This window comes from Euwallacea similis, chromosome 12 (genome assembly GCF_039881205.1).
Source record: "Euwallacea similis isolate ESF13 chromosome 12, ESF131.1, whole genome shotgun sequence".
NCBI classification, from domain to species: Eukaryota; Metazoa; Arthropoda; class Insecta; order Coleoptera; family Curculionidae; genus Euwallacea; species Euwallacea similis.
In genome coordinates this window covers 3912481-3938918 of record NC_089620.1, presented here as the reverse complement: position 1 = coordinate 3938918, position 26438 = coordinate 3912481, and the positions used below count along the sequence as shown (strand labels likewise).

The 26438-nt window shown below is 35.2% G+C and overlaps 5 protein-coding genes across 5 annotated transcripts; 3 read left to right on the top strand and 2 right to left on the bottom strand.

Annotated features, from left to right (window-relative positions):
• Positions 1 to 296: 296 nt before the first annotated feature.
• On the bottom strand, positions 297 to 1934 carry LOC136412382 (methionine--tRNA ligase-like). Its single transcript, XM_066395442.1, has 2 exons — positions 1178 to 1934; positions 297 to 1075 (listed from the first exon to the last, which is right to left on the bottom strand). Exons 1-2 carry the CDS (start codon positions 1932 to 1934, stop codon positions 297 to 299), a joined length of 1536 nt encoding a protein of 511 aa, XP_066251539.1.
• A 4849-nt stretch (positions 1935 to 6783) lies between these two features.
• LOC136412381 (DNA primase-like) lies at positions 6784 to 9376 on the top strand. The gene is made up of 2 exons (XM_066395441.1): positions 6784 to 6844; positions 7806 to 9376. The coding sequence occupies exons 1-2, from the start codon at positions 6784 to 6786 to the stop codon at positions 9374 to 9376; spliced, it is 1632 nt and encodes a 543-aa protein (XP_066251538.1).
• A 1577-nt stretch (positions 9377 to 10953) lies between these two features.
• LOC136412380 (efflux pump periplasmic linker BepD-like) lies at positions 10954 to 11988 on the top strand. The gene has a single exon (XM_066395440.1). It carries the CDS (start codon positions 10954 to 10956, stop codon positions 11986 to 11988), a length of 1035 nt encoding a protein of 344 aa, XP_066251537.1.
• Positions 11989 to 15147: 3159 nt separating this feature from the next.
• LOC136412378 (putative pyruvate, phosphate dikinase regulatory protein) lies at positions 15148 to 16520 on the bottom strand. The gene is made up of 2 exons (XM_066395439.1): positions 16031 to 16520; positions 15148 to 15365 (listed from the first exon to the last, which is right to left on the bottom strand). Exons 1-2 carry the CDS (start codon positions 16518 to 16520, stop codon positions 15148 to 15150), a joined length of 708 nt encoding a protein of 235 aa, XP_066251536.1.
• A 6651-nt stretch (positions 16521 to 23171) lies between these two features.
• LOC136412377 (uncharacterized) lies at positions 23172 to 25207 on the top strand. The gene is made up of 3 exons (XM_066395438.1): positions 23172 to 24240; positions 24380 to 24604; positions 24669 to 25207. Exons 1-3 carry the CDS (start codon positions 23172 to 23174, stop codon positions 25205 to 25207), a joined length of 1833 nt encoding a protein of 610 aa, XP_066251535.1.
• The last annotated feature ends 1231 nt before the right edge of the window (positions 25208 to 26438 follow it).

Sequence of the window (26438 nt, the reverse complement as noted above, 5' to 3'; positions counted from 1 at the left end):
TCTTTCTGAGGATCAGGATGTATTTTATGATGCAGAATCTGGTGATGAAAAAGGTACTGAGATTTCTAGCCCAGAAAGTCAGCCAACTAAAGAAGAAAATGGTCAAGGCTGGTTTGCATGGAGCCTAGGAAAGGTTAAGTCGGCAATGACTGAAGTAGTAGTGATAGATGCTGATGTTACTAAACCATATTTTGCTAAAGTAACTAAGGCACTTGCCACCTAACTTGAATATGTAGACAGCGGTGTGCACCGTTGTTAACTAAAGATAATCCCATCCAGGAGAAATAGTTTTTACACTATTTCTCCTCTTTAGCATCAACCCTCAAAAAAACCGGCGTAGGTTTAGGCAGCGTAATGCCTAAGCTTACGCATGCGTTGCACAGAGATTTTAAATCTTGTTGTTCTTTTGGAATTTGCAATTGATCGAGTATCATTTCCGCTGACTTGGGGACAATTGGCTGCAATAAAATGCCAATTATCCTGATATATTCTAGTAATTTGTAGATTACTAAATTCATACGCGCTCTATCGGTTTTGCTTAATGTCCAAGGTGCACTTTTGTCTATGTAGGCATTTGCTTCAGAAGAGATGTTGATGATTAGAAGTATGATATGGTTAAATTCATACTTTGATAGGTGATTCATCACTTGATCGAGTATAGCTTTGCAACCTGGAAGACTTTCTTCACCTTTAAGTAGGCTTTGATCGATTGTTGGTACAATTCCAGAACATTGCTTGTGTAAAAATGAAATTGTTCTTTGTACTAAATTGCCTATGTTGTTTGCCAGTTCTGAATTTATCCGGCTGATCATATTTTTCTTACTAAAGTTGCCATCTTGGCCGAAGCTTGCTTCCCTGAGGAGAAAATAGCGTAGCTGATCAACACCAAACTCTTGAGCGAGGCCAATTGGATCTATGACATTACCAAGGGACTTGGATATTTTCTCTCCCTCGTTCAACCACCAACCATGAACTGCAATTTGTTTTGGCAGTGGCAGGTCTGCTGCAAGGAGAATCGCTGGCCAATATACAGCATGAAAGCGCAATATGTCTTTACCGATTACATGAACGTTGAAAGAGTTGTCAGCTAGGTTTGCAGCGCTTGACACTGGAATCTGCGTTTTCCCTTGGTTTGGTGTCATTCCAGTGCTTGACACTGGAATCTGTGTTTCTGGTTCTGCCCAAAACCTCTTATATTCCTCACCTTCAGTACTAGGGAAACCTATTGATGTAAGATAGTTGGTTAATGCATCTATCCAGACATAGATTACGTGTTTGTCATTACCTGGTACTTTTATTCCCCAGTTAAAACTAGTGCGAGAGATTGAGAGGTCAATGAGCCCTGATCTTACAAACGATATCACTTCATTTCTTCTGCTCTCAGAAAAGATAAAACTTGGCTGATTTTTATAGAGTTCCAGTAATTTTTCTTGCCAGTTTGATAAGCGAAAAAAGTAACTCTCTTCTTTTATCCACTGGACCTCAGCACCTGTTGGTGCTTTGCCATCTATCAGCTCTGACTCCTGATAAAATGCTTCATCACGAACTGAATACCAACCCGAATAGGAATCCAAATATATTTGTCCTCTCTCTTCAAGTCTATTCCATAAAGCTACCACTGCTTTTTTGTGACGTTCCTCCGTAGTGCGAATAAAATCGTCATACTCAAAATTCATGAACTTAGCTAATTCTTTAAATGAAACGCTCACTTCATCTGTAAATTCTTTTGGCTGCATTTCCTTTGCTTTAGCTGCTTTTTCTATTTTTTGTCCATGTTCATCTGTACCGGTGGTAAATTTGACATTTTTCCCAGCTAGTTTCATGAACCTTGCCACCACGTCACACAAGAGAGAAGTGTATGCATGACCAATATGCGGCTTATCGTTTACGTAATATACTGGCGTGGTGATGTAAAAGTTCTCGAATTGTTCCATGGTTTAGCATTTTGATAAAAATCAACTGAGTTAATTATAGTATTAAAAAGGCAGTAATAAATAAATATTGATAGGGTTAAGCATAATTTTTGAAAAAAGCTATTTACTGAAATTTTATTAAAATAAGAAACAATCAGGCATGATTATTGAAAGAACAATGAGAAATTTTCTTGTAATTCTATTTATAGTTTTCTATGCATTTGATGCACATGCTGATGGAGCAACAGATGTAATATGTAATGTAATAGGTTACGTTCATGGGTGCGCCAAGCAAAGCGCTTGGAATACAGTTGGTGGAAATCCAACACAGGTAAAGCCTAGCCAGCGACCTGGAACAGACCATTATGCTGCGTAAGGTAACGAACGCAGTAAAGCTAATGGAATGGACAGCATAGGGTGTAACGGAAGTGAAGGTATGGAGCTACGAAATTTAATAACGACATGGAGGTCGACACTATCCATGAGGTGGAAGACAATATGAATGGTAACACTAAGGCGAGTTATCATTTGCTTCATCGGAGTCTGAGGCCACATCATGTGCTGAAATGGATTCTAAGTGAACTTGGGAGATCCTTTGTATTCCTACCGAGGTATGTTGGAACAAGTCAACAAAGGCAAGAACTAACAGAAGATACAAAGGAAGTCGGACTGATTGATAGTACTCAGAGTGTGGGAAAGCCACATACACGGGGAAGCGATCAGCAATATAGTAACTGGTTTAGGGATTGCTGTACCAGTACAACAGAGATTGGAGTAATATGCAAAAGAAACTAAACCAGATAGCAGTAAGAGCAAAGCAAGATAGGCGGTTGAGATTTACATCGCTGATACATCTGATTGATGCAGAAAATCTTGCAGAGTGTTATAAAGAACTAAAGCGTAATAAGGCTTGTGGAATAGATAACGTAACAGTAGAAGCTTATGCAGAGAATCTGAAAGAAAAGCTGGAAATATTAGTAGAAAATATGAAAAGAAAGCAATATCAGCCGCAACCAGTAAAAAGAGTATACATACCAAAAGCTGGGAGCAAGGAGAAACGCAGACTTGGAATACCTACAGTGGAAAGCAAGATTGTACAGATAATGCTAAAGAAGATATTGGAAAATATTTATGAAGTAGATTTTCTGGACACGTCATATGGTTTTCGACCAGGCAGAAGCTGTCACCAAGCAGTGAAAGCATTGCACAAGGCAGTTATGAACAAACCAATTAATTACGTAGTAGAAGTAGATATCAAGAAATTCTTTGATAATGTTCAGCATAGATGGCTAATGAAATGCCTAAGGGAACGAGTTGCAGATCCAAATTTATTGTGGTTAGTGAAGAAGTTTCTCAAGGCAGGAGTGGTCAAAGATGAACAGTACGAAGCAACTGAAGATGGTACACCTCAAGGCGGAATAGTAAGCCCTATATTAGCTAATATATATCTACATTATGTGTTAGATCTATGGTTTGAAAAGAAATTTAAGCCAAAGACTAAAGGATATGTACAACTAATCAGGTATTCTGACGACCTTGTGGTTTGTTGTGAGAGGGAAATAGATGCAAAGGAATTTCTAGAATTGCTAAAACAACGGTTAAATAAATTTGGATTGGAAATATCTAAAAACAAAACCAAAATAGTAAAATTTGGCAAGAAAGTGTGGCAACAAGCAATAAAACAGAAACGGAAAACGGAAAGCTTTGACTTTCTAGGGTTTACACGCTATGGTGCAAAAAGTCGTAAAGGCATATTGATAGCAGGACATAAAACCTCAAAAATTAATCTGGCTAGAAAACTAAAAGAAATCAAAGTGTGGTTAAAAGCAATAAGAAACCGAGTCTGTCTAAAAGATTGGTGGACAATACTTAAAGCCAAACTAACAGGACATTATAACTATTTTGGTATTAGTGGAAACTATCAATGTATAAAACAATTTTACAAGCGAATAACATGGTTAGCGTTTAAGTGGATAAATCGACGAAGTCAAAAGAAAAGTATGAGTATGAAACAATATTTATATTATCGGCAGGTCAATCCATTACCAATACCAAGAATACGGTATTCTTTATATTCATAGAACAAATTCTGTGAATACTATATTGTGGAGCCGTGTGCGGGAAATCTGCATGCACGGTTCTTGTGGGGAGATTATAGAAATAAAACTCGGTCATGAGGATAAACCTATAATCTCTACCAAACAATAGGTGGACCAATGATTACAGTGGTAATAATTGGTTCAAGCTTACTTGCAATATTTGGCAGAATGCCTTGGCCTGCACTTTTCGCACTAGGTATGTTTGTTGTTGTGTTTTTTGGTGCTCCTCAAATTGTAACAAAGGTAACAGAAAAAGAAGTTTGTTGTCTTGATGAGAGACAAACATTGAATAATGGAAAGTGTGTTGCTGCTCCTGGATATGAATACATAGGTCGTGATCATTGTGGCCCTAGGAGAAACGGGATTCAAGGATGTTGTCCTAATGGCTGGGTGATCACTAGTAAGGGCAACTGTAAGAAACCTGGTCTAGATCCTTCAAAGTATTGGTAGTGAAAATGGTGTTTTTATAGAGTTAAATCTAACCACTCATCAAACCACAAAGTATATAATTAACATCTACTCCTTTAGTTAGATTCCACTCACGCTTTATTACGTTGTACTCCATGCCAGCCATGTTTTGCAGCGTTACATTATTTTCTCTTAAGTGATTTGCAATTTCTGACGGCTTGAGAAATTTATTCCAGTTATGTGTACCTTTTGGCAGCCAATTTAATATGTATTCTGCACCAATTATTGCAAGACAAAAGGATTTAATAGTTCTATTTATTGTGGATATAAAGATTAACCCCTCCGGTTTTAGCAGTTCTATCGCTTTTTTCATAAAAAGCTCTAAATTATCCACATGTTCAACTACTTCCATCAACAGAACCACGTCGTGCTTCTTGTCATTGCTTAGCTCTTCAATGCTGGTGTGTATATATTCTATATTTAACCCTACTTTTTTCGCATGTGAATGCGCTACTTTTATGTTTTCTTCACATACATCTATTCCCACAACGTTAATGCCAACGCGTGCCATTGACTCTGACAAAATGCCACCACCACACCCGACATCAAGCAATGATAATTCTTTTAAATTGCATTTTTTTAACTCTTTTATTTTCTCAATAATGTAAGATACTCTAACAGGATTCATTATGTGCAATGGTTTGAATTTGCCGTTCTCATCCCACCACTGGCCTGCCATTTTAGCGAATTTTGATATTTCATCTTCGTTATAAGTTTTTGTTTTTTTTTTCTTAGAGGTTATATTGCTGAGTTTATCAAGGCGTTTTTTATGTCTGCTTTCTTTTGAAAATTCTGTTTCGAGGAATTGTTTGACTATGTCTTTTGCTAATCCACTCGCAGTAAACCCTGCACCAAGACACAGTACATTTGCGTTGCCATGCTCGCGAGCTAATTTTGCGATCTCAACACTGTTACATAAAGCAGCGTAGATTCCTTCAAAACGATTTGCCACAGTACTCATGCCCAAACCTGTACCACAAATTAATATCCCATAATTTGCTTTTTTGCTTGTTATATCTTCTACAACTTTAACAGCATAGTTTGGGTAATCTACACACTTTTGCTTAGCAGTGCAGCCTTGATCTACTACTCTGTAACCTAGGGCTTCCAGGTAAGGTTTTATTTCTGATTTTAATTCATAACCAGCATGATCTGAGGCAATTGATACTATACCTAACATATAAGAAATAAGGACATTTTATATGGGTTTGAACTTTCTGTCAAGTCATTCAATGCTCCTGACCTTTTGGGAGTGCTAAAGCTATAGCTAAGGTTTTCCTACGTCATACCGCAATTCATTCCAGTTATCTAAGTGGAGAAAGTCACCTCTCCCCACTCGACTTCAAAACCGGACTTGTGACTTTCACCACATCCGGCTTCTCTCTAACTTGGTGTTTGTCATACATACTTCTTCATGTAATTAACATTTCAAAGCTTGGTAAATTTGTTTTTATAGCTCAAATACAGCATTCTCTATATTACTAGAGAAGTCGTATTCATTCATACCTAACACTTAATGTTGGCTCATAACATATTAACCACTACTCACAACTTTACCTTCCAAATTACAGTGTCCACGTCAGCATATCCTAAACATTACTTTAGGCCTTGGCTTCTTAGACAATCCCTCATTATAGGTGCATACGGGTGGCTCCCTGCTTAAAGAATAAGAGCATCTATAATGTTACTCCGTTCCATGAAATTGTTTCATGTTAGACTTAGGTTCCAACTTTTTGCCGGGAGATGGGAAACATCTTAATCAGACCAGTCAAGTTCTAATTATCCACTTTCTCCGTACCTTTTGGTCTATGCGTTAACCAACCTTATTTCGCATATCGTTCGTTACGACAATTCAGGCATTGGTTCCTCTCGTAACCATATCTAACTCTGTTTGCAGGGATTCACTATAAGGTTTAGTGTTACCTGCTTTTATCTCATGCTTGCATCCTAGAGGTTGCCACTCTCTAAAATGTGAGACATACATTACCCACGATGTCTAGGGAAGATGGAATTTTACCATCACAAAATCACGACTTTCGGGTCGCACCAACTGTACGAACGTTGCGATTTGAGTCCACCAAGGAAGGGCCAGTGCCCAGACACTGGGATCCAGGAAAATTGATTGTAAACGAGCAAACATTTTCGATAAAATTACCGAAAAGCTGGATTCCAGTGTCAGCTACTTGCATGACACCATTCGCTGTACAGTTTACCTTTAAAAATGAATGTTCGTACAGTTAGTGCGACCCGAAAGTCGTGATTTTGTGATGGTAAAATTCCATCTTCCCTAGACATCGTGGGTAATGTATGTCTCACATTTTAGAGAGTGGCAACCTCTAGGATGCAAGCATGAGATAAAAGCAGGTAACACTAAACCTTATAGTGAATCCCTGCAAACAGAGTTAGATATGGTTACGAGAGGAACCAATGCCTGAATTGTCGTAACGAACGATATGCGAAATAAGGTTGGTTAACGCATAGACCAAAAGGTACGGAGAAAGTGGATAATTAGAACTTGACTGGTCTGATTAAGATGTTTCCCATCTCCCGGCAAAAAGTTGGAACCTAAGTCTAACATGAAACAATTTCATGGAACGGAGTAACATTATAGATGCTCTTATTCTTTAAGCAGGGAGCCACCCGTATGCACCTATAATGAGGGATTGTCTAAGAAGCCAAGGCCTAAAGTAATGTTTAGGATATGCTGACGTGGACACTGTAATTTGGAAGGTAAAGTTGTGAGTAGTGGTTAATATGTTATGAGCCAACATTAAGTGTTAGGTATGAATGAATACGACTTCTCTAGTAATATAGAGAATGCTGTATTTGAGCTATAAAAACAAATTTACCAAGCTTTGAAATGTTAATTACATGAAGAAGTATGTATGACAAACACCAAGTTAGAGAGAAGCCGGATGTGGTGAAAGTCACAAGTCCGGTTTTGAAGTCGAGTGGGGAGAGGTGACTTTCTCCACTTAGATAACTGAATTCATTCGCGGTATCTCAGCCGCTAACAAGCAGCGGAATGACGAGTTCATAGCTTACCAAATTATCGGTAAATCTGAATTGCTTTAGTTATAGAAATAAATTTCGAGTCAGATGTGTATAAATTCTATATAATTTTTATCCTACTACTAATTCAATAAGATGGATCACATAGATATTATAAAATCAAAATTATTATTATCCGACATAGTAGGTAAAAAAGTCAGGCTAATAAAAAGAGGAGATAGTTTTGTTGGGCTCTGTCCATTTCATAACGAAAAAACCCCATCTTTTTCGGTGAGCAATACTAAGGGGTTATATTACTGTTTTGGTTGTTCAGCCAGTGGTGACGCATTTGAATTTATTTCACAAACTGAAGGATTAAGCTTTAAAGAAGCATTGGAAAGATTAGCATCGGTTACAGGTGTTGAACTGCCCAAAAATCTTAGTATTACAAAAGAGGACAATAAACTATTTTTAGCGCTTGATTTAGCTGCAAATTGGTTTGCACAAAAAAATCAAGGTGTTGTAGATTATTTAAAGCAGCGTAAGATTTCACCTAAAATCATAGATAAATTTAAGATAGGTTATGCACCAAGCTCTGGTTTGAAAGAGTATTTAAACTCTTCAGGTATTGAAGACAAAATTTTAATTGATATTGGATTAGTAAACAAAAATTTTCGTGATTATTTTTATGACCGGCTGATATTTCCTATACAGAGCATTGCAGGGAGAGTTGTTGGTTTTGGCGGACGTGCGCTAAGTTCTGAGCAACAGCCGAAATATTTAAATAGCCCAGAGAGTCAGCTCTTCAAGAAGAGAGAGAATTTATACGGATTAAACTTTGCTTTAAGCGAAATACGTAAAAAACAGCACATATTTGTTGTTGAAGGATATATGGACGTGATAGCACTACATCAAGCGGAAATTAGCAATACAGTTGCTCCGCTTGGTACTGCAATTTCTGCAGAACAGATAAAAAATCTATGGAAATTTGCTAAAGAAATCTCCATCTGTATGGATGGCGATAGTGCTGGACGTCATGCTGCTACTCGAGTTGCAGAACTTGCTCTGCTAATATTAGAGCCTGGATACACGTTAAAGTTTGTGACTTTGCCGAGTAATAAAGATCCATACGATATATGTAACGAACTGGAATACAAGAAAGAAGACGTATTGACTGCTCTTGACCATTCAACAAAACTGCATTCTGAATATTTATGGCATCACATAATCGATAGCAATTTGCAAAATTATGAAAAACTTGCTCCGGAAAAATATTCAATTCTTGAGCACAAGTTCATGGAATATGTAAATACTATTAGCAACAGCAGTATTAGAAGGTATTACAGAGATTATTTTTACAATAAGGCTAGTGAACTAAGAAGTAGCTTCAAAAAACAGATTTTTAATAGTAAAACTGGAGCAACAAAAGGTGAGTATCTTCATAACAAATCTCCAGAGCTAATTGAAGCAGAGCAAAATCAGGCCGTAATTTTGCGTATAGCCGTAGAATTTCCTGAAATCTTGAACCGTCCTATATTTTTTGAGCAATTTTCTCATTTTGAATTTACTAATGAGATGAAAAGATTACAACAGCGTATAATTGATGTAATAAGTAACAAAAGCAAACTCGATAAAGAGGCTTTGTTACAAGAATTGAAACAGTTTAACGTTATAAAGTATGTATTTGAAAAAACTAGTGTACTAAATAGCCAACTGAACGAGAGAAAATCTGCAGAAATTGTGTGGAATAATATAGTGTTACTAAAAGAATTAAATGCATTACGAAAAGAAAGAACCAAAGCGAGGCTGAGCGGTAATCTTGACTTAGAAGAAAGGTTAATAGAACAAATAGAGCAAATAGAAAGTAGTATACAAGAAATGCAAATGGAGTTTATTGAAAAGTAGATATCGTCTCGTTAGTCAACAAGAAAATTACAAAATAAGACAATATTTTACATAAGATTGAAATTTTTAACTAATTAAGCCTTCCTCCAACAGCTTTGCCCTGTAGTTTTTGATATGGTTAGGATCACTTGAAAATGTATAATTTTTGTAGTTAGCTCTGCTATGCATATAAAGCTTACTATTGACTTTTATCACATTATCTCACATTATCTCACATAATATGCATGTGAGAAGAATATGAACTGGAAGAATTTTCGTCTTAGTACACGTCTCAACCTAGAAGGGCCTGTAATTGAGCAAGTGTACGAGTTAATTACTGCAGTTGATAGTGTTAAAAATAGCTGGCAGATAACGAAAAAACTACTACCACAAACAATTGAAAGATTAACTCATTCAGTTATTGTTACATCTTCTGGCGCTTCTAACCGTATTGAAGGAAATCGTCTAACCGATAAAGAAGTTGAGGATCTATATAAAAACCTACGTGTCAAAAAATTTAAAAATAGAGATGAGCAAGAAATTGCTGGCTACTTAGCAATGCTTAAACTAATATTTCATGATTATACGGATATTCCAATTAGTGAGTCATCAATATTGCACATTAACAACCAGATGCTACTTTATAGTGAAAAAGATTTGTATCATAGAGGAAAATACAAAGCAAGTTCTAATAGAGTTGAGGCAAAAGATCAGAATGGAAAAGTTGTTGGTATAATTTTTGATCCCACACCACCTTACCTTGTTAGAAAGGAAGTACAAGAGCTTATTGATTGGTATCACTGGTCCTTAAATAATAAATTTAAGCATCCTCTTATTATTGTTGCTAACTTTGTTTTTGAGTATCTGACAATACACCCTTTTCAAGATGGGAATGGCAGAACTAGTAGATTGATGACTAATTTAATGCTGTTGCAGCAGGGTTATGATTTTGTATCTATTGTATCACATGAAAAGATAATTGAAACTAACAAACTTGATTACTATTTAGCGCTTAATAAAACACAAAGTAGCTGGAAAAGTAGCAAAGAAGATATTTCCTCATGGTTAATATTTTTTCTTAATGTGCTCAAAACGCAAGCAAATGAGGCGCATTATATTCTTGAGAGGGAGAATACTGAATATTTATTATCAAGAAAACAATTATTCTTCTGGGAGTGGGCACTTAGCCTTGCAGATAAAGAATTTAGTAGAAAAGATGCTATAGAAGCTCTAGGATTTCCTCCAAGAACAGTAGAGGCAATTACAAAGAAACTGCTAGGGATGAAATACTTACAGCGTCTTGGAGAAGGCAAAGCCACTAGATATAAAGTTATTATTTAAAAGTTTTAGTATGTTTTTCGAGATTTTTTTAAATCCAGTTTTATGCACAACTTTATTTGCAATTTTACATTTTTATTCGATTAAAAATTGCATTTTTGCAATAAAAAACTTACTTATTGTAGGAAAATCTTGTGTTTGTTCTCATATAAAATTATTTATGGAGTGACAATGGTGCATGTATTATACTTACATTTCTGATTCGAAAATTTATGCAGTTGTTTCTAACAAAATTAGTTAACAAATTCTATTGTTTAAAGATGAGAAATAAAGTAATCATCATTTCCAGTATTGCTTTTATTCTACTGTTTTTTATCAGCAGTGCATTTTTAAAAAAAGATCAGGCGGTTCATAGTGATAATGCAACTAGTAGCTTTTCAGTAAAAACTCAAGAATGTGCGCCGCAAAACCGCACTATATATTTAAATTTTTCTGGTACAGTAAATCCCTTACATAGAGCTAGCCTTGTCTCAAAAATAAGTGGTAAGATTATTGCTATTTATTTACCTGATGGTGAAAAGGTAAAAAGAGATGATATAGTGTTAAAGATAGAAGATTATGACAGGATTGAGCAAGCTCAGAAAGCCAAAGCTTTATTAAAGCAGCGTGAAATTGAGTATGATTCCTCTCACAAACTGAATAAAAAAGGCTATGGGGCACAAATACAAGTAGAAGCAGCTTTTACTGCGTTACAAAGTGCAAAAGCTGACCTAAAAAGGCTAGAATTGGATTTAGAAAATACTGCAGTCACATCTCCTATAGATGGTTATATTGATAAAATCAATGCAAACGAAGGGGATTTTGTTAATGCTGGGCAAAAAATAGCTGACGTGGTTAATTTCGATCAAATTCTTGTAGTGTTATACGTTTCGGAAAATGAAGTAAATAAAATAGAGCTAGGCAGCACAGCTCAAATTAATTTACTGGATGGAAAAGAATTGGCAGGAGAAGTAAGTTTTATTAGTAAAATTGCTGAGCCTAAAACTGGGTCTTATAGGGTAGAAGTAAAGGTAACTAATAATAAAATGATATCCTTGCAGGGACTAACTGCCAACGTAAGGCTACCTTCAGGCGAAAGATTTGCATATAAAGTTCCTTCTTCAGCCCTGAGCTTAAGTGACGAGGGTGCTCTTGGAATAAAGATTGTTGATGATAATAATTATGTAGTATTTGCACCAATAGAAATTGTTGATCATGAGAGCGATGGGGTTTGGATAGTAGCAAATAACGAAGGTAAATCCATAAAGTTAATAGTATTGGGCCACCTGTTTGTTAAGCCTGGTGATAAGGTTTAAGACATAAGATCCTTTGTATCCGTTCAGCAGAGTGGTTTAAGAAACGATAGATAGGAGATTGTGAAAAGGCCCTTTGTTTCCATGTCAAGTATAACGAAATTATCCGTTCAAGGAATGCATTTCCCCGCTTCGATTGGGTAAAATAGGGAGTGTTAAATAAAGTGTGTCAAACCGCATTTTTAATTCAACTCAATTTTCAATCTACCAGGAAAGAAAATATCAAGCTGAGAGATGGTTAACGCCCAGTCATGTACAGGCATAGTCCATTTTTCCTCTGCTTTCTTTATAGCACAATATACCTGTTTATACAAGGCATTTGTGCTGGTAAATGAACCCTTAGTTTTAGTGAATTTTCTGATCTGTCTATGCAACCCCTCAATTGGGTTGGTAGTATAAATTAGGCTTCTAACAGGGCCAGAATACTTGAAATAACCAGACAAATTTTCCCAATTGTTCTGCCACGATTTTACAACCAATGGATACTTTTCTCCCCATTTTTCTTCCAGCTCAAGTAAGTAATTCTCAGCAATTTCTCTACTTGTAGCACGATATATTTTTTTCAAATCATTCATGAAAACTTTTACATCTTTGCTCGATACATATTTTAGTAAATTCCTTATTTGATGCACGATACATAGCTGTACCTCTGCGTTAGGAAATACGCTGTTTATTGCTGTAGGAAAGCTTTTTAGACCATCAACACATGCAATTAGAACATCTTCTACCCCTCTTTCTTTGAGGTCATTTAGCACCCCTAACCAGAAGTTAGCTCCTTCGCTTTCAGCTAAATAAAAGCCCAAAACTTCTTTTCTGCCATTCTGGTCTATACCTAATATATTGTACATACATTTACTTACACAACGTCCATCTTCTTTCACTTTAAAGAACATTCCATCCATAAAAACTATTGGATAAATCGCTTGCAGCGGACGGTTGCGCCATTCATTGATTACTGGTAGCAGTTTATCAGTAATGCTGGATATCTCTGCTGCCGATATTTTGTGATCATAAATTTCCTCGACATGTGACGCTATATCTCTATAGCCCGTACCACTGGCAAATGTACTTAATACCTTTGCTTCAAGCTCTGGATGTAGGCTTGTTTGTCTTTTTCTGACTATTTGCGGTTCAAAACTTCCTTCTCTATCTCTTGGCGTTAAAAGCTCAAACGACCCTGCACTTGTGCGCAAAGTCTTCGCATTTCTTCATCTTCATTTGATAAGTGATTTTCTATTTCACCTTCCAAGCTTGCCTCCAACAGCCTTTTTATCAATGGTGTTAATGCTCCACCCCTTCCTGTTAGCGGTTTACCTTCTCTGATAGATGATAAAATATTTGATTCTAGTTCTTTGTAATCTACCAATCCGTTAGTTCTATTTGCTATTTTTTGACTCATGTCAAACCTCCATTTTTTTATATCAATTATTACTTTGTTTTTCGGTTTGACACAGTTTATTTAACACTCCCGTAAAATATGAATTTTTGCGATAAACGACATAATGCCGAATTTGCCGTTCAGCGTGGTTATTTGTCAGCGGAATATTTTCTGGGTCATCTAAAAATTTCCACATCATTCTTTCAGATTTCAAAATATTTTTTGCAACTCGAGAAGCTCCAATTGCTTCAGGTAAGTGGAATATCTCCTTCAAGTAATACCATGTACGTTTTCGCAATTTTCTGGCACGTCTGGCAAATCTAAAAACATCTATTTCATTTTTTAGCAAAGCCTTTTTTTGACCTTACCCAGAAAAAGTGGAGAGAAAGTTTGGAATGTTTTTTACAAAAAGAATGATGCATCAAATTGTTCTGGAATGCAATAGTTAATAGTGACGTTGTTTGTTATAAAAAATTTCTATGTATTCAAATATTGCAGTTCTAGTTTGTTGAGCAGAGTGTTGTGAAGTATCAATAAGTATTTCTCTTTTCAATGAGCTAAAGAAGCTTTCTGCAACAGAATTGTCGTAACAACAGCCTTTATTACTCATCTATATTCTTTACAGCTAAGAGATATTGATACCCTTGCGCAGTATATTGTGAACCTTGGTCACTGTGCAGCAGTAGATTTTTAACAGGTTTACGCCTATTAATGGCCATTAATAAAGAGTTCATAACCAATTGTTTATTTATTGCACTACTCATTAACTACCATACGTGAGAATTATTGCTGCCAAATATAGCCATCCCTCCTTGGTTTTGATGTAAGTAATCCCATACTTTATTTGGTTGATCAACAATAAAGTTTTGATCTAGTATATTGGGAGCTACAGCTCTATTATCTGTTCGTTGTTTTTTAATTTTAAACTTTCTTCTCAGTATAGCCCTGATGTCATTTTTCTGCATAATACTTTGCACCGTTTTCAAATTGCAACTTTTACCCAAAGCCTTCAATTCAGCATGAATTTTAGGAGCTCCATATCTACATTTAGAAACTTGATATATTTTTTGAATAGCTGCGAGTAGCTCATTATTTGCTGATTCTCTACTGCTTATTTTTCTTGTGGTCCACTTATAGTAGCCACTAGCAGAAAATCCTACATAATTCCTGTACTTTATAGCAGTTACTATATAAAAAAATATTTTACTCTTTTTGACTGGCCAGGGCTTTTTTTTAAATGTCTCTTTCCCTTGTTACTCTTGCTAACTCTCTTTGTAAATCAAACCTCTCTTTGTCGTAAGGAGCCATGTTACCTCTACCTGGAAATGCTTCTGCTGCCGACTTTTTTTCGTTGTGTTTCTTTATCCATTTTCCTAATAAACCACCCTTTATTCCTAAATCCTTTGCTGTTTTTGTAATTGTTTGACCTGCCTTTCTTTGTTCATTTGCCAGTTTAACAGCTTCCAATTTGAATTCTGCTGTATATTCTCTTACCATTTCTAATCCTCCAAAATTTTATTTTACCCAAAAAAACTCTTTTCTTTCTCTCCACTTTTTCTGAGTAAGGTCATGCAGCTTTTGGGTAATTTAATGGTAAAAATTTTAGAGAGAAATTTTATACACAATCTCTGACATTTTTCCTTAAGTTGACGCCATTGTCTGTTCAGCTAAGCGGTGTGAGAGACAATATAGCTAAACTGACTTAGATTTACCGACAATTTGAAAAACCGTTATTCCGCTACGTGTTAGCGCCGCGGCGGTATGACGTAGGGAGATCTCTACTGCTATTCCACGTCAAGAACAACCATAAGTTCATTAGGGTTCACATAACCTAAAGCATTTTTTGCTTGCTCATCAAGCAGATCTAAATCTAAGCTTTTTTCATATAAGCCAAATACTTTGTTGTCCAACTTTTCCTTTTCAGAAGAGACATCCTTTAGCAAAAGTTTATTGTACTCGATTTCTTTTTTTAAATCGATTAACGTCAATAAGCCACGTTTACCTGTAATTGTGCTAATGCTGAAATATAATGTAAGGGAAGAAATGAGTAAGGCTGCGCTTAAACACAGTAACTTTTGCTTCTTTTTAGATATAAGCACCGTACTTTCACATATAAAAAATATATAACATGAAAAGGTGAACAAAAAGCTAAGAACCTTGACGCGCTTTACACCTTGGCTTTACCTTATTTATAATGTAAATCTTACCACCCCTTTTCACAACTTTACAATTTTTATCTCTGTTACGATGAGATTTTAGCGACCCTTTGACTTTCATATCTATAGTAAGAATTAAATTACTTTACATTATAATCACTTATCAAGAGTTAGTCAATTGATAACATTTTATTAAAATATTGTATAATTGTTGCTGATACTTCTTCGATCGACTTTTGCGTGACATCGATAATTGGCCAGTTATTCTGTTTAAAGAGCTCCTCTGCTTCTTTAATTTCCTTTTCTACTTTCTCAGGGTTAGCATATATATTATTATCTTCGTTGTTAATTGAAGTAAGTCTATTTTTGCGTATTTCTATTAGCCTACTTACGTCTATTGTTACCCCTATCGTTAGTTTATTTTTTAATTTTGCCAAGTCAACATAAAAGGGTACTCCACTAACAAAAGGAATATTTGCAACTTTATAGCCTCGGTAAGCTAAATACGTACTGGTGGGAGACTTTGATGTACGTGAAACTCCAACCAAAATTATATCTGCTTTATCAATATCTTGAATATTTTGTCCATCATCATGATTAATAGTGTAGTTTATTGCCTCAATGCGCTGAAAATATTCGTTATTTATCTCAGTATGCAAGTCAAGCTTTTCGTCTTTTTCAATTTCAAGATAGGACGAAATTTCTCTAATAATATGTGATAATATTGTTCTATAGGGAATTTTCAACTTTATACAGTTATCTTTTAAATATTTTCTTAGCTCATCATCAGTAATAGTGCATATAACAAAATTATGCTCATCACTTTTCCTATTAATTTCCTCCAGAATTTTGTCAATCTGCTCCTCTTTTTTCACAAAAGACCAAACATATTCGATCGTTTCTATAGAACGAAAGTGTTTCAGAGCTGATTTTGCAACTGATATAACAGTTTCACCACTTGAATCTGATACTAAGTGTAGATTAAGCTTTTTAATGGTCATGTTTTATATAGTGTTATACTAAAAATAATGGCTAGCAATCTGCTACTGAAATTATGCTAATTTGTTGACCTACGTAAATATAGAAAAACTATCCTGTTGATAAAACTCAAACTAATTGGTAAATTCTTAACACAATTATTCTCAAAACGAATGTTTTTATTAAAGCCTACAAATTTCTCTTATTTTTCTAAGAAAGCTCTACCTTGGCTTGGGGTTATTTGTTTCGCATGTTTTTTAATTGGAATGTCTTTGGCGTTATTCTTCTCTCCAGAAGATTATAAACAAGGAGAAATTGTACGAATCATGTACATTCATGTGCCTTCTGCATGGCTTGCTCTTGGAACATATGGATTAATTGCATCACTCAGTTTCATTTCATTGGTATGGAACAATAGCGTTGCTAGTGTCTTGGCACATGCTGCTGCTCCTGCAGGGACAGTCTTTTCGGCAATATGTTTAATCACAGGCAGCATCTGGGGAAAAGGAACCTGGGGCACTTGGTGGGTATGGGATGCAAGACTTACTTCAATGCTGATTTTACTTTTCCTATATGTTGGCTACCTTTCATTGTGGAGCGCTTTTGATAATGAAGCGAAGGCAGAAAAATCAGCAGCAGTATTTGCCATCTTTAGTGCTATAAATATTCCTATAGTAAAATTTTCCGTGAATTTATGGTCCACTCTCCATCAGCCAGCAAGCATTTTGAGAAAAGGTGGAATAGCAATAGAAAGTTCCCTGCTGTTGCCACTGGTTGCAATGTTTATGTTTTGTGCCACATTTTTTTTAGTAGTGTGGATACTGTATTCACTTTACTTAATTAATTTATATAAGATAAAGAGAGAAATCAGTATGCGGTATTAGGTAGCTTTGTAAGTATACAGGTAAATATGCTAGAGAAAATTAGGCAAAATATCTTTGGTCACTTTAAATACTTGCCTGCTGAAACTGAAGAACGTGCTATGTTATGTGATCTAACTAATTTTAAAAGCAGCAATGACCAACTAACTAGAATAGATCAGGTATTGAATCGAGATCAACTTGAACATTTTACCAACGTTCTTGAAACATATGATGCAACGGCACGTAGTTTTTACAATGAGGTGCGCTGTAAAATAGCAACTGTTGCAACCATGAACTCTAAAATATTTAAAGAGCCTACTAATATCTTTAAGGTAAATGTTCATGTGATTCCACAGAATAATTCTGTTTTTTGATTCTATCTGTCCATTTATCATTTTCTATATCTTGTTTGTTGGTTGCTTTTTTTTCTTGCTCAACAATTGCCTTATCTATCTCCTTATGAATTGCATCAATTGCATTAATCGCACCTCCTTTTTTGTATACTTCGCTTTTCCCTTCAATAATTAACTTAATAAAAGTATTTACAACAGACTGCACTTGATTATGATTAACCTGACCTTTTATCAAAGAAGGTAAAGAGCCTAATTCCATCAATACTTCTGGTGCTGTTTTATCTTGAGTGGAAAGTCCTAAATTATCTGCTACTTTACTTATTAATAACTCTCTGTGTTCTTTATTATCTTCCAATTTAGCATAATCACTCAATAGATCTATAACGGTAGATACTCTGACTTCAACAATATCATCAACATCTTCATCTTCTAGAGCAACTCCTGACCCCAATAACCTCTCTCTGAGATTTTCGCTTAAAAGATTGATAAATTCTTCATTTGCATCTGATCCTGTGGTTGATATTGTACCATCTAAATAGTTACTTTGAGCACCGAAGCCATGCTCTATTTGTATTTTTGTCTCAGGTTTAAATCCTAATTTTGCACAGAATTTCTGAAAATATTCTTTAATAATGTCAAACAAGCTCTTGCCATTATCTTTATAATTTTTTAACTCTTTAGGAATAGTAAGTGACAATTTACCATCTCTGTATGTTACAAAGTCTTTACCATTGTGAGATTCAATTGTAAATTCCAATGAACTAGACAGATTACATATCTTATCGCCATGCATAACTTGATTTTTAACAGAGAGTATTGGTAGCCTCATATCAGATCTAATTCTCACATTATTTTGGTTAGCACAATCAATGTTTATTACTTTTTTAGGATTTTCTACTATGAACGACTGTCCAAGTGCAAGTTGGGTTTGTATAAATGGAGCAGCCTCATACCCTGCTTGATTACAATTGGTAACTAGCTCTTCTAAAATAGCATCACTTGGAACTTCTGCTCCAGCGTATCTGAACATTTTTTTGAAAACTTCTTTTGCAAAGGAACGGTAATCCTTGTTTTCATCTTTCTCTGTTGGTAATAGATGGATATACCTTTGGCCAGCATTGTAAAATTCTTCAAATTCTTTCTTATATGAATCAGTTTTTTGATGATCAGTAGTTTTGGGATCTTCGCAGTGATTTTTCCACAGCTTACCCAATGCGTCACTTACAAGCTCTTTCTCAATATCTTCGAGTACTGAAGCAACAAAAGCTTTGCCACGATCCGTATCTATTTCTCTTGTTCCTTTTTTGTTAAATATTTCGTCATTATATATATCATCACTATTAAAAAGTTCGCTTCTGCGGTGCTTAGCTCCTTCCTTAAATGCAATAATAAGATTTTTATCTATTTCTTTTCCGTTAATAATAAAATTCATCCTTTGAAAATCTAAGAACATTGTTTCACCGGAATTCGCTAATTTATTATCTTGATCTGCTCTTAATTTACTAAAATTGAACTCTTTAGCTGTGGCCTTTAATCTAACTACTGGACTCTTATTATTTTTTCCTTTTGTCTCTTTCATAAATAACACCTTACTGCAAATATGCTGTAAGTTATATCATATAATGATGAATAATTTGGTAATATATTAAGAAAATCGACAGTATATTTCTTTATTTAAGAGGTGTAGGAAAGGCGTAGATTTCTCTTTCCATTTGTAGCGTACTGCATTAATATTTATGTATTAATCTAGAAAATAATGATGAATAACATTGTAATTGTTGGTCTGCAATGGGGTGACGAAGGCAAGGGTAAAATAGTAGATTATCTTTCTGAGAATGCAGATGTAGTTGTGAGATTTCAGGGAGGAAATAATGCAGGGCACACTATAGTAGTAGATGATGAGGTTTATAAATTAAATTTACTGCCCCCTGCTGTTTTGAGGCCAGGCAAAATATCTATCATAGGAAATGGCGTTGCTCTTGATTCACACGCTCTAATCTCAGAAATAGAGTCATTGAAAGTTAAAGGAGTAGACGTAAACTATAACAACTTGATGGTATCTGAGAGCTGTCCATTAATACTTAGCGTACATAAGGACAAGGAAAAGCTATTTGAAGATTTAAATGGAAATCATAAAATTGGTACAACAAATAAAGGGATAGGACCATGTTATGAAGATAAAGTTGGGAGGAGAGCTATACGCCTTTGTGACTTAGAAAACGCAGATGAGCTCAATAAAAGATTGGATACTCTTTTGAATTACCACAATGCTATCAGGAAAGGCCTTAACTACCAGGTAGTTAAAAAAGAAGAAATATTAAAGGAAATTCAAGAGATTTCAGAAAAAATTCTTTCATATAAAAAACCTGTGTGGAAGATATTAAATGACTTGATGAAAGAAGGTAAGAAAATAATATTTGAAGGTGCCCAAGGCGCATTTTTAGATATCGACCACGGAACTTACCCTTTTGTTACTTCAAGTAATACTGTAGCATCGCAAGCAATAACAGGCTCAGGGTTATCCTCCAATGCTTACATTATTGGTGTGGTAAAAGCTTATACAACAAGAGTGGGCAATGGCCCATTTCCTACTGAGCAGAAAAATGAAGTAGGAGATAGCTTGTTTACTATAGGTAAGGAACTTGGAACAGTGAGCAATAGGAGAAGGCGTTGCGGATGGTTCGATGCAGTTTTAGTGCGCCAGGCCGTACAACTCTCTGGAGTTTCAAGCATTGTATTAACCAAATTAGATGTGCTTGATTCTTTTGATACAATTAAAATATGCACTGGTTACAAGTATAGCGGAAAAATGTATGATTATTTACCCGCATCGCATTCAATACAAGAGGAATTAGAGCCAATATATGAAGAGTTTTCTGGCTGGAAAGAGAACACTCAAGGTAAAAGGTCGATTGAAACATTGCCTATCAATTTAATAAAATATATAGACAGGTTAGAAAAATTAATAGGTGTACCAATTCATCTAATTTCAACTAGTCCAAAGAGAGAGGATGTTATTAAGCTTAAAGATTTCTGAAAACGTCTTTGTATCTTAGAGCCTGTACGTAATCTCAAAAAAGAGATAAAGTGAGAGGATAAAGTATATAAAGTAGGATATGCGAAGTTTATAACCAAGTGACATAAGTCGAGAAAAGTTTGAGATTATTGTAGCAGATCTGGAATCTTGCAGAAAGAAGACAAAACCAAGAACACTTGATTTACATGATGTATTTTGTGGAGTGTTATACGTGTTAAAAAGTGGTTGCCAGTGGAGAATGGTATCAAAAGAGTTCCCAAAATGGCGCAATTGTTACGACTATTTTAAGAAGTGGAGTGAAAAACCAGATGTAAATAAAGAAAGTGTTCTGGAGCTGGTATTAAAAAAAAATAATTGCGACAAAACAATGGTCGGAAAAGCTTCTGCATAATTGATGCACAGAGTATAAAAAATGCAGATACTGCTGAAGCTATGATGCAGGCAAGAAGATTTCAGGGCCGTATTGCAGTAGATACGCAAGCATGCAATTTATACAACAACAGCAGAGATAACTGACCGTAGCAGTGCTGTGAGAATGGTCGAAAATGCAAAAGAAAACCTCTCGGGAGTTAAAAATGTACTGGTTGATGCAGGCTATACTGGAGAGAATTTTGCAACTCAAATAAAAACGATTATTGGTGCAACCGTTGAAGTGATCAAAAGAAATGAATTACGTTCCTTTGTTGTATTGCCCAAAAGATGGGTTGTGGAGCGATCTTTTGCTTAGTTAGAAAAATGTAGAAGATTGTGGAAAAATTGTGAGCGAAAACTCAATACTAGCCTACAAATGGTAGTTCTGGCTTTCACTGCCTTACTTCTGAAAAAATTATGAACAGGCTCTTACTAACTCTTATCTAATAAAAAAAATACTTGTGTAACTTCGAATAGTCTATTATGCAAGACAGCAGTATAAACATGTAGTAAGAAATGTATAATGAAAAATAAAAGCTCAAGTTTAACACTTGCAGTTATTTTTACACAATTAAGTAATCATAAAAGTTAGTGTAGGACGAGGTTATACAGTTTGATTTCTTTTAATATATGTTAATTGATATAATATAAATATAGTTAAGGGGGCGTATTATGATTGGAAGTTTGGCTAAGGAAGAAAAAACAGCAGAGGCAGGAAAAACAAGTAATCAGTCAGAGAATTATGATGTTGAATCAGTTATAAGGGTAGCATCATGTGCTTGGAATGCAATACATTGCTTGTTGGCATCTTATGAATACGATCTATATTCGTCATGGCTTGAATCGCATTTTACATCCCTCAAGGACTGTATCAATAAAATGGAAAAAGACAATTCTTTCACTAAGGACTCTGCTATAATAAAGTTCTGCCGCTCAATTGCAGAAAATAATAAATTATACAAAGAGTTAAAAAATTTAAATAATCTTGCTGAAAATTTTGCCAATGAAGAATTTGATTCTCAATTAGAGAAGATAATAACAGGCTTTAAACTAAAAAACCTAGAAGACAAGGTAGGCTTCTTAATGCTTTTGAAAGAAGAAAGAGACCTCACTGCTATACAGAAGGCTTATAGAGATGAGTGGAGTTTTTATGACCTAATAAACGATAGAGATTTTAAACAAACGTACATAGATAAAGCAGTAACAGAGTCTGCTAATAAGAGCTTTAAGAAAGATATAGATAAATGCATAAAGTTGGCAGAGCAGGGAAAAAAAGCTGCAAGTAAATATCTTGGAAGGAAAGGCGTAGAGCTTCAAGCTTATTACACAGAAACTGATAACGCTTATAGAGTTTTGAATATCAACTCTATTAATCACAATGGAAATGAGCCAGTAAGGGTTAGTGACATTTTACAGCAAGAGAAAGATATTAAAGAGCTGAATATCTATTGCAATAAAAAACATGAAATACACGCTCATCAAGAAGATAAGAAAAGATATTATGAATTTAAAGAAGACGCATGTTATGAAATGACAAGCACTTGGCCTGTAAAGGATGAGTTCGGGAATGTTTCAATTTGTACCATGATTATGAATGTGAGTAGCGATGGCATAACTGAAGTACTAAAATTTAATGATGGAGATTTTGTGCTATCGGAGGAGATCTTAGAATTGATAAAGCAAAATGATGAATTATATATTCAAAGTCTCTCCTTATATGATGCTGTACTAGAAAAGGGTAAGGCTGCTGATGTTGTACCTACTGCTAATAATAATTTTCAAAATGAGTCTATAGCGGCCTATCGCGAGGAACCAGAGGGGGAATTAGACCCTAAAGTTGATGCTGACAATAGCCTTCCTCCTTCTATTAATAGCAATGCATCAACTCAAACGGAAGTCAATTTACAACACACTGAAACTCAAACAGAAGTTGCTTCACAACAAATCGAAACTAAAACGGAAGTCAATTTACAGCACACTGGAACTTAGACAGAATTTGCTTCACAACAAATGGATGAATTGATTTTAAATAATCAGATGCTGTCCGAAAAAAACGTTGAATTGAAGCAAGAAATAGAAGCAGGGTTGCAAGTGATAAATAAAAAGCACCATGAATTAATACAAGAAAATCAGCGACTACAGGAGAAACTAGAAACAACCCAAGCAGAAGCTAATCAAACAATTGTAAAGTTAGAGAAGCAGAATAGCAATTTACAAGACAGGTTTGAAAAAGAGGAGCAAAAAAACACGGAATTGCAAACTGAACTGGCACAAAAAAATGAAGAATTAGCAGGTGTGTTAAAAGAGCTACAAGGGAAAGCACAAGAACTTAAAGGTGTATATGAAGAAAAAAGAAAGCTAAAGGAAGAGCTGAAAATTGTTAATGCAGGAAAGAAGAATTTGGAAAAAGAGCTAAATCAAGCACGAGAAGATGCGGAACAGATAATGGTTGAACGACGCCAGCAGAAAGAGCGCTTGAAAGATCAGCTAAGAGAATTAGATCAGGAATATAAGGTACAAGTAGAAATTGGGCAAAAGATTAAAGAATCAGATAGGCAGGATAGCAATTTACAAGATACACTTGGAGAAGAGAGACTAAAACTCAACATTGAAGAGCTAGAAAACAAGTACGAGGAATTTCCAGGAGATAAGGTGCTTACACTTGAACTCACTAAAGATGAAGATAAAGTCGAAGAGTTAAGAAACGAGCTAGAGCGTGAGAAAGAAAAGTGTAAACAATTATTAGAAGAAGAAAATGAATGGGGTGATGAATTGGTAGGAATGCTTGATGGACTGGAAGAAAAAATTCGTGCTGATGAACAAAGGAGCTTCAACAATCAATTAACGGGAGAAATTTCTAATGAGTCTGGTAATGCTCCACGACAGAAGAAAAGGTTATCCAAATCTTCAAGCGTTGATAATGAGTCTTATGTTCCACTGAGAGAGAAGACAACATTACTCAGATCTTTAAGCGTTGATAGTGGACTTGATAGCGATGAAGAAAATTGTGATAATGATTTATCTTTCAACATAAGTCCTATAAGTTCTATTGAGAAGGTGGCAGAGAGTAGAAACGTAGGTAGGGTATCATTGTGAAGATGGTTGGGGTTAAGTTGCAACTTAAGTGGGGCGCAAAAGGTCTTTTGTGTTGATAATAATTTAAAATCTATAGTAGACTAAAAAAGATTATTAAATTATAATATAACATATGATAAAAGACGAGAAATCGAAAACAATTTTTGAAGTGGAAGGGGCAGTAACTGCTTTACTACCTGCAGCAGAATTTAGAGTGAAACTGGACAATGAACATGAGATTATCTGTCATGTATCAGGGAAAGTGAGAAGAAGTAAAATACGCATCATTATAGGGGATAGGGTGTTAGTTGAGATGAGCATTTACGATAGGAATGCGAGAAAGGGTAGGATCATTAGAAGGCTTAAAGGTACAAGTGACAGAACGATCTCTAAATAATCTTATTCTTGCTTCATCATCGAAAAGGCGTATAGCTTTACTAAAACAAATAAACATTGAGCCAGGTTTAATTTTGCCAGCAGATATAGATGAAGCCCCTTTAAAAAAGGAACTTCCGAAGGATTACTCAATCCGTATGGCAAAAAGTAAAGCGGAGAAAATACAAAGCTCAAATCCAAATTACTTTGTGCTTGGTGTTGATACAGTTGTTGCTTGTGGTAGAAGGATATTGCTCAAAGCTGAAAACGTTGAGCAAGCAGAAAAATGTATCCGCTTGTTATCAGGAAGAAGGCATAGAGTATACACCAGTGTATGTCTATTAACTCCCGATCAATCTAAACAACATATCAGGACTGTGGTTACAATAGTGAAATTTAAACGTCTCAGTGAACAAGAAATTAAGTATTATTTAGCATCAGAAGAGTGGAAAAATAGGGCGGGGGGATGCAATATACAAGGCCTAGCTGGAGTGTTCGTATTGTTCTTACGCGGCTCCTACTCTTCCGTTATAGGGTTACCATTACATGAAACCTATTGTTTGCTAAGCAATTATTTTAACTTCAATTTATATTGAAATACCTGGGAGTGTTAAATAAACTGTGTCAAACCGAAAAACAAAGTAATAATTGATATAAAAAAATGGAGGTTTGACATGAGTCAAAAAATAGCAAATAGAACTAACGGATTGGTAGATTACAAAGAACTAGAATCAAATATTTTATCATCTATCAGAGAAGGTAAACCGCTAACAGGAAGGGGTGGAGCATTAACACCATTGATAAAAAGGCTGTTGGAGGCAAGCTTGGAAGGTGAAATAGAAAATCACTTATCAAATGAAGATGAAGAAATGCGAAGACTTTGCGCACAAGTGCAGGGTCGTTTGAGCTTTTAACGCCAAGAGATAGAGAAGGAAGTTTTGAACCGCAAATAGTCAGAAAAAGACAAACAAGCCTACATCCAGAGCTTGAAGCAAAGGTATTAAGTACATTTGCCAGACCATGCCATCCCAAAACGAACGATTCTCACACTTACCTGTTTTGGGTTGCTAAACATGGTTATATTGCTTAAGATCTTAATAAAATATTGCTAAATTAATATCATTGAACTCGGAAATAACAGGAAAATTCATAACAGTTTTTATCCCCAATAGAATGAAATCCTTTTTATTGGTATCGTCCTTTTTGTGAAAAATGTTCTTAACTTCTCTACCACACAAAATATACACTGACTATAATTTATACATCTCTACACATGGTGCAAATAGAAAGTATTTTTTATTTCACAACATAACTTAAGATTCAATTTTTATAATTTTCTTGTTGAACTACAAGACGGCATCTTTCTGTAGATGAAATTTTACAACTTCAGAAAGAAACAGATTGATACCTTTTTGACTCTTTCGATTGACCATGTATTGTTACACTACTCAAATGATGATTAGGATTATCATCTGCTTTGCTATTATTCTCTGACAGTTGGCTTTTCTGCTTACTATTAATTACAGCAGTCAAAAGATATTCTATTAATTGCTTCATAGAAAACCTAAGCTCTGGGCTACGTTTTTGTTCTGCCTCCTTAACTTCTCGACTTGAACCTTTAAAAGGAATTGCTTTGGTTGCTTGCACTACCTCTTTTACATTTTTGCTATTTTTTAAGTTATCAAGGTATTCTCTAGCTGTCATGCTTACTTCTTTTTTATCTAAACAATCCAGAAATTTTTCGCTATTTAACTTCATATCAGCATTAATAAGTAACGGTACGCTACCTCTTACATTAATTTTAGTCCCAAAGTCATATAATTGTAC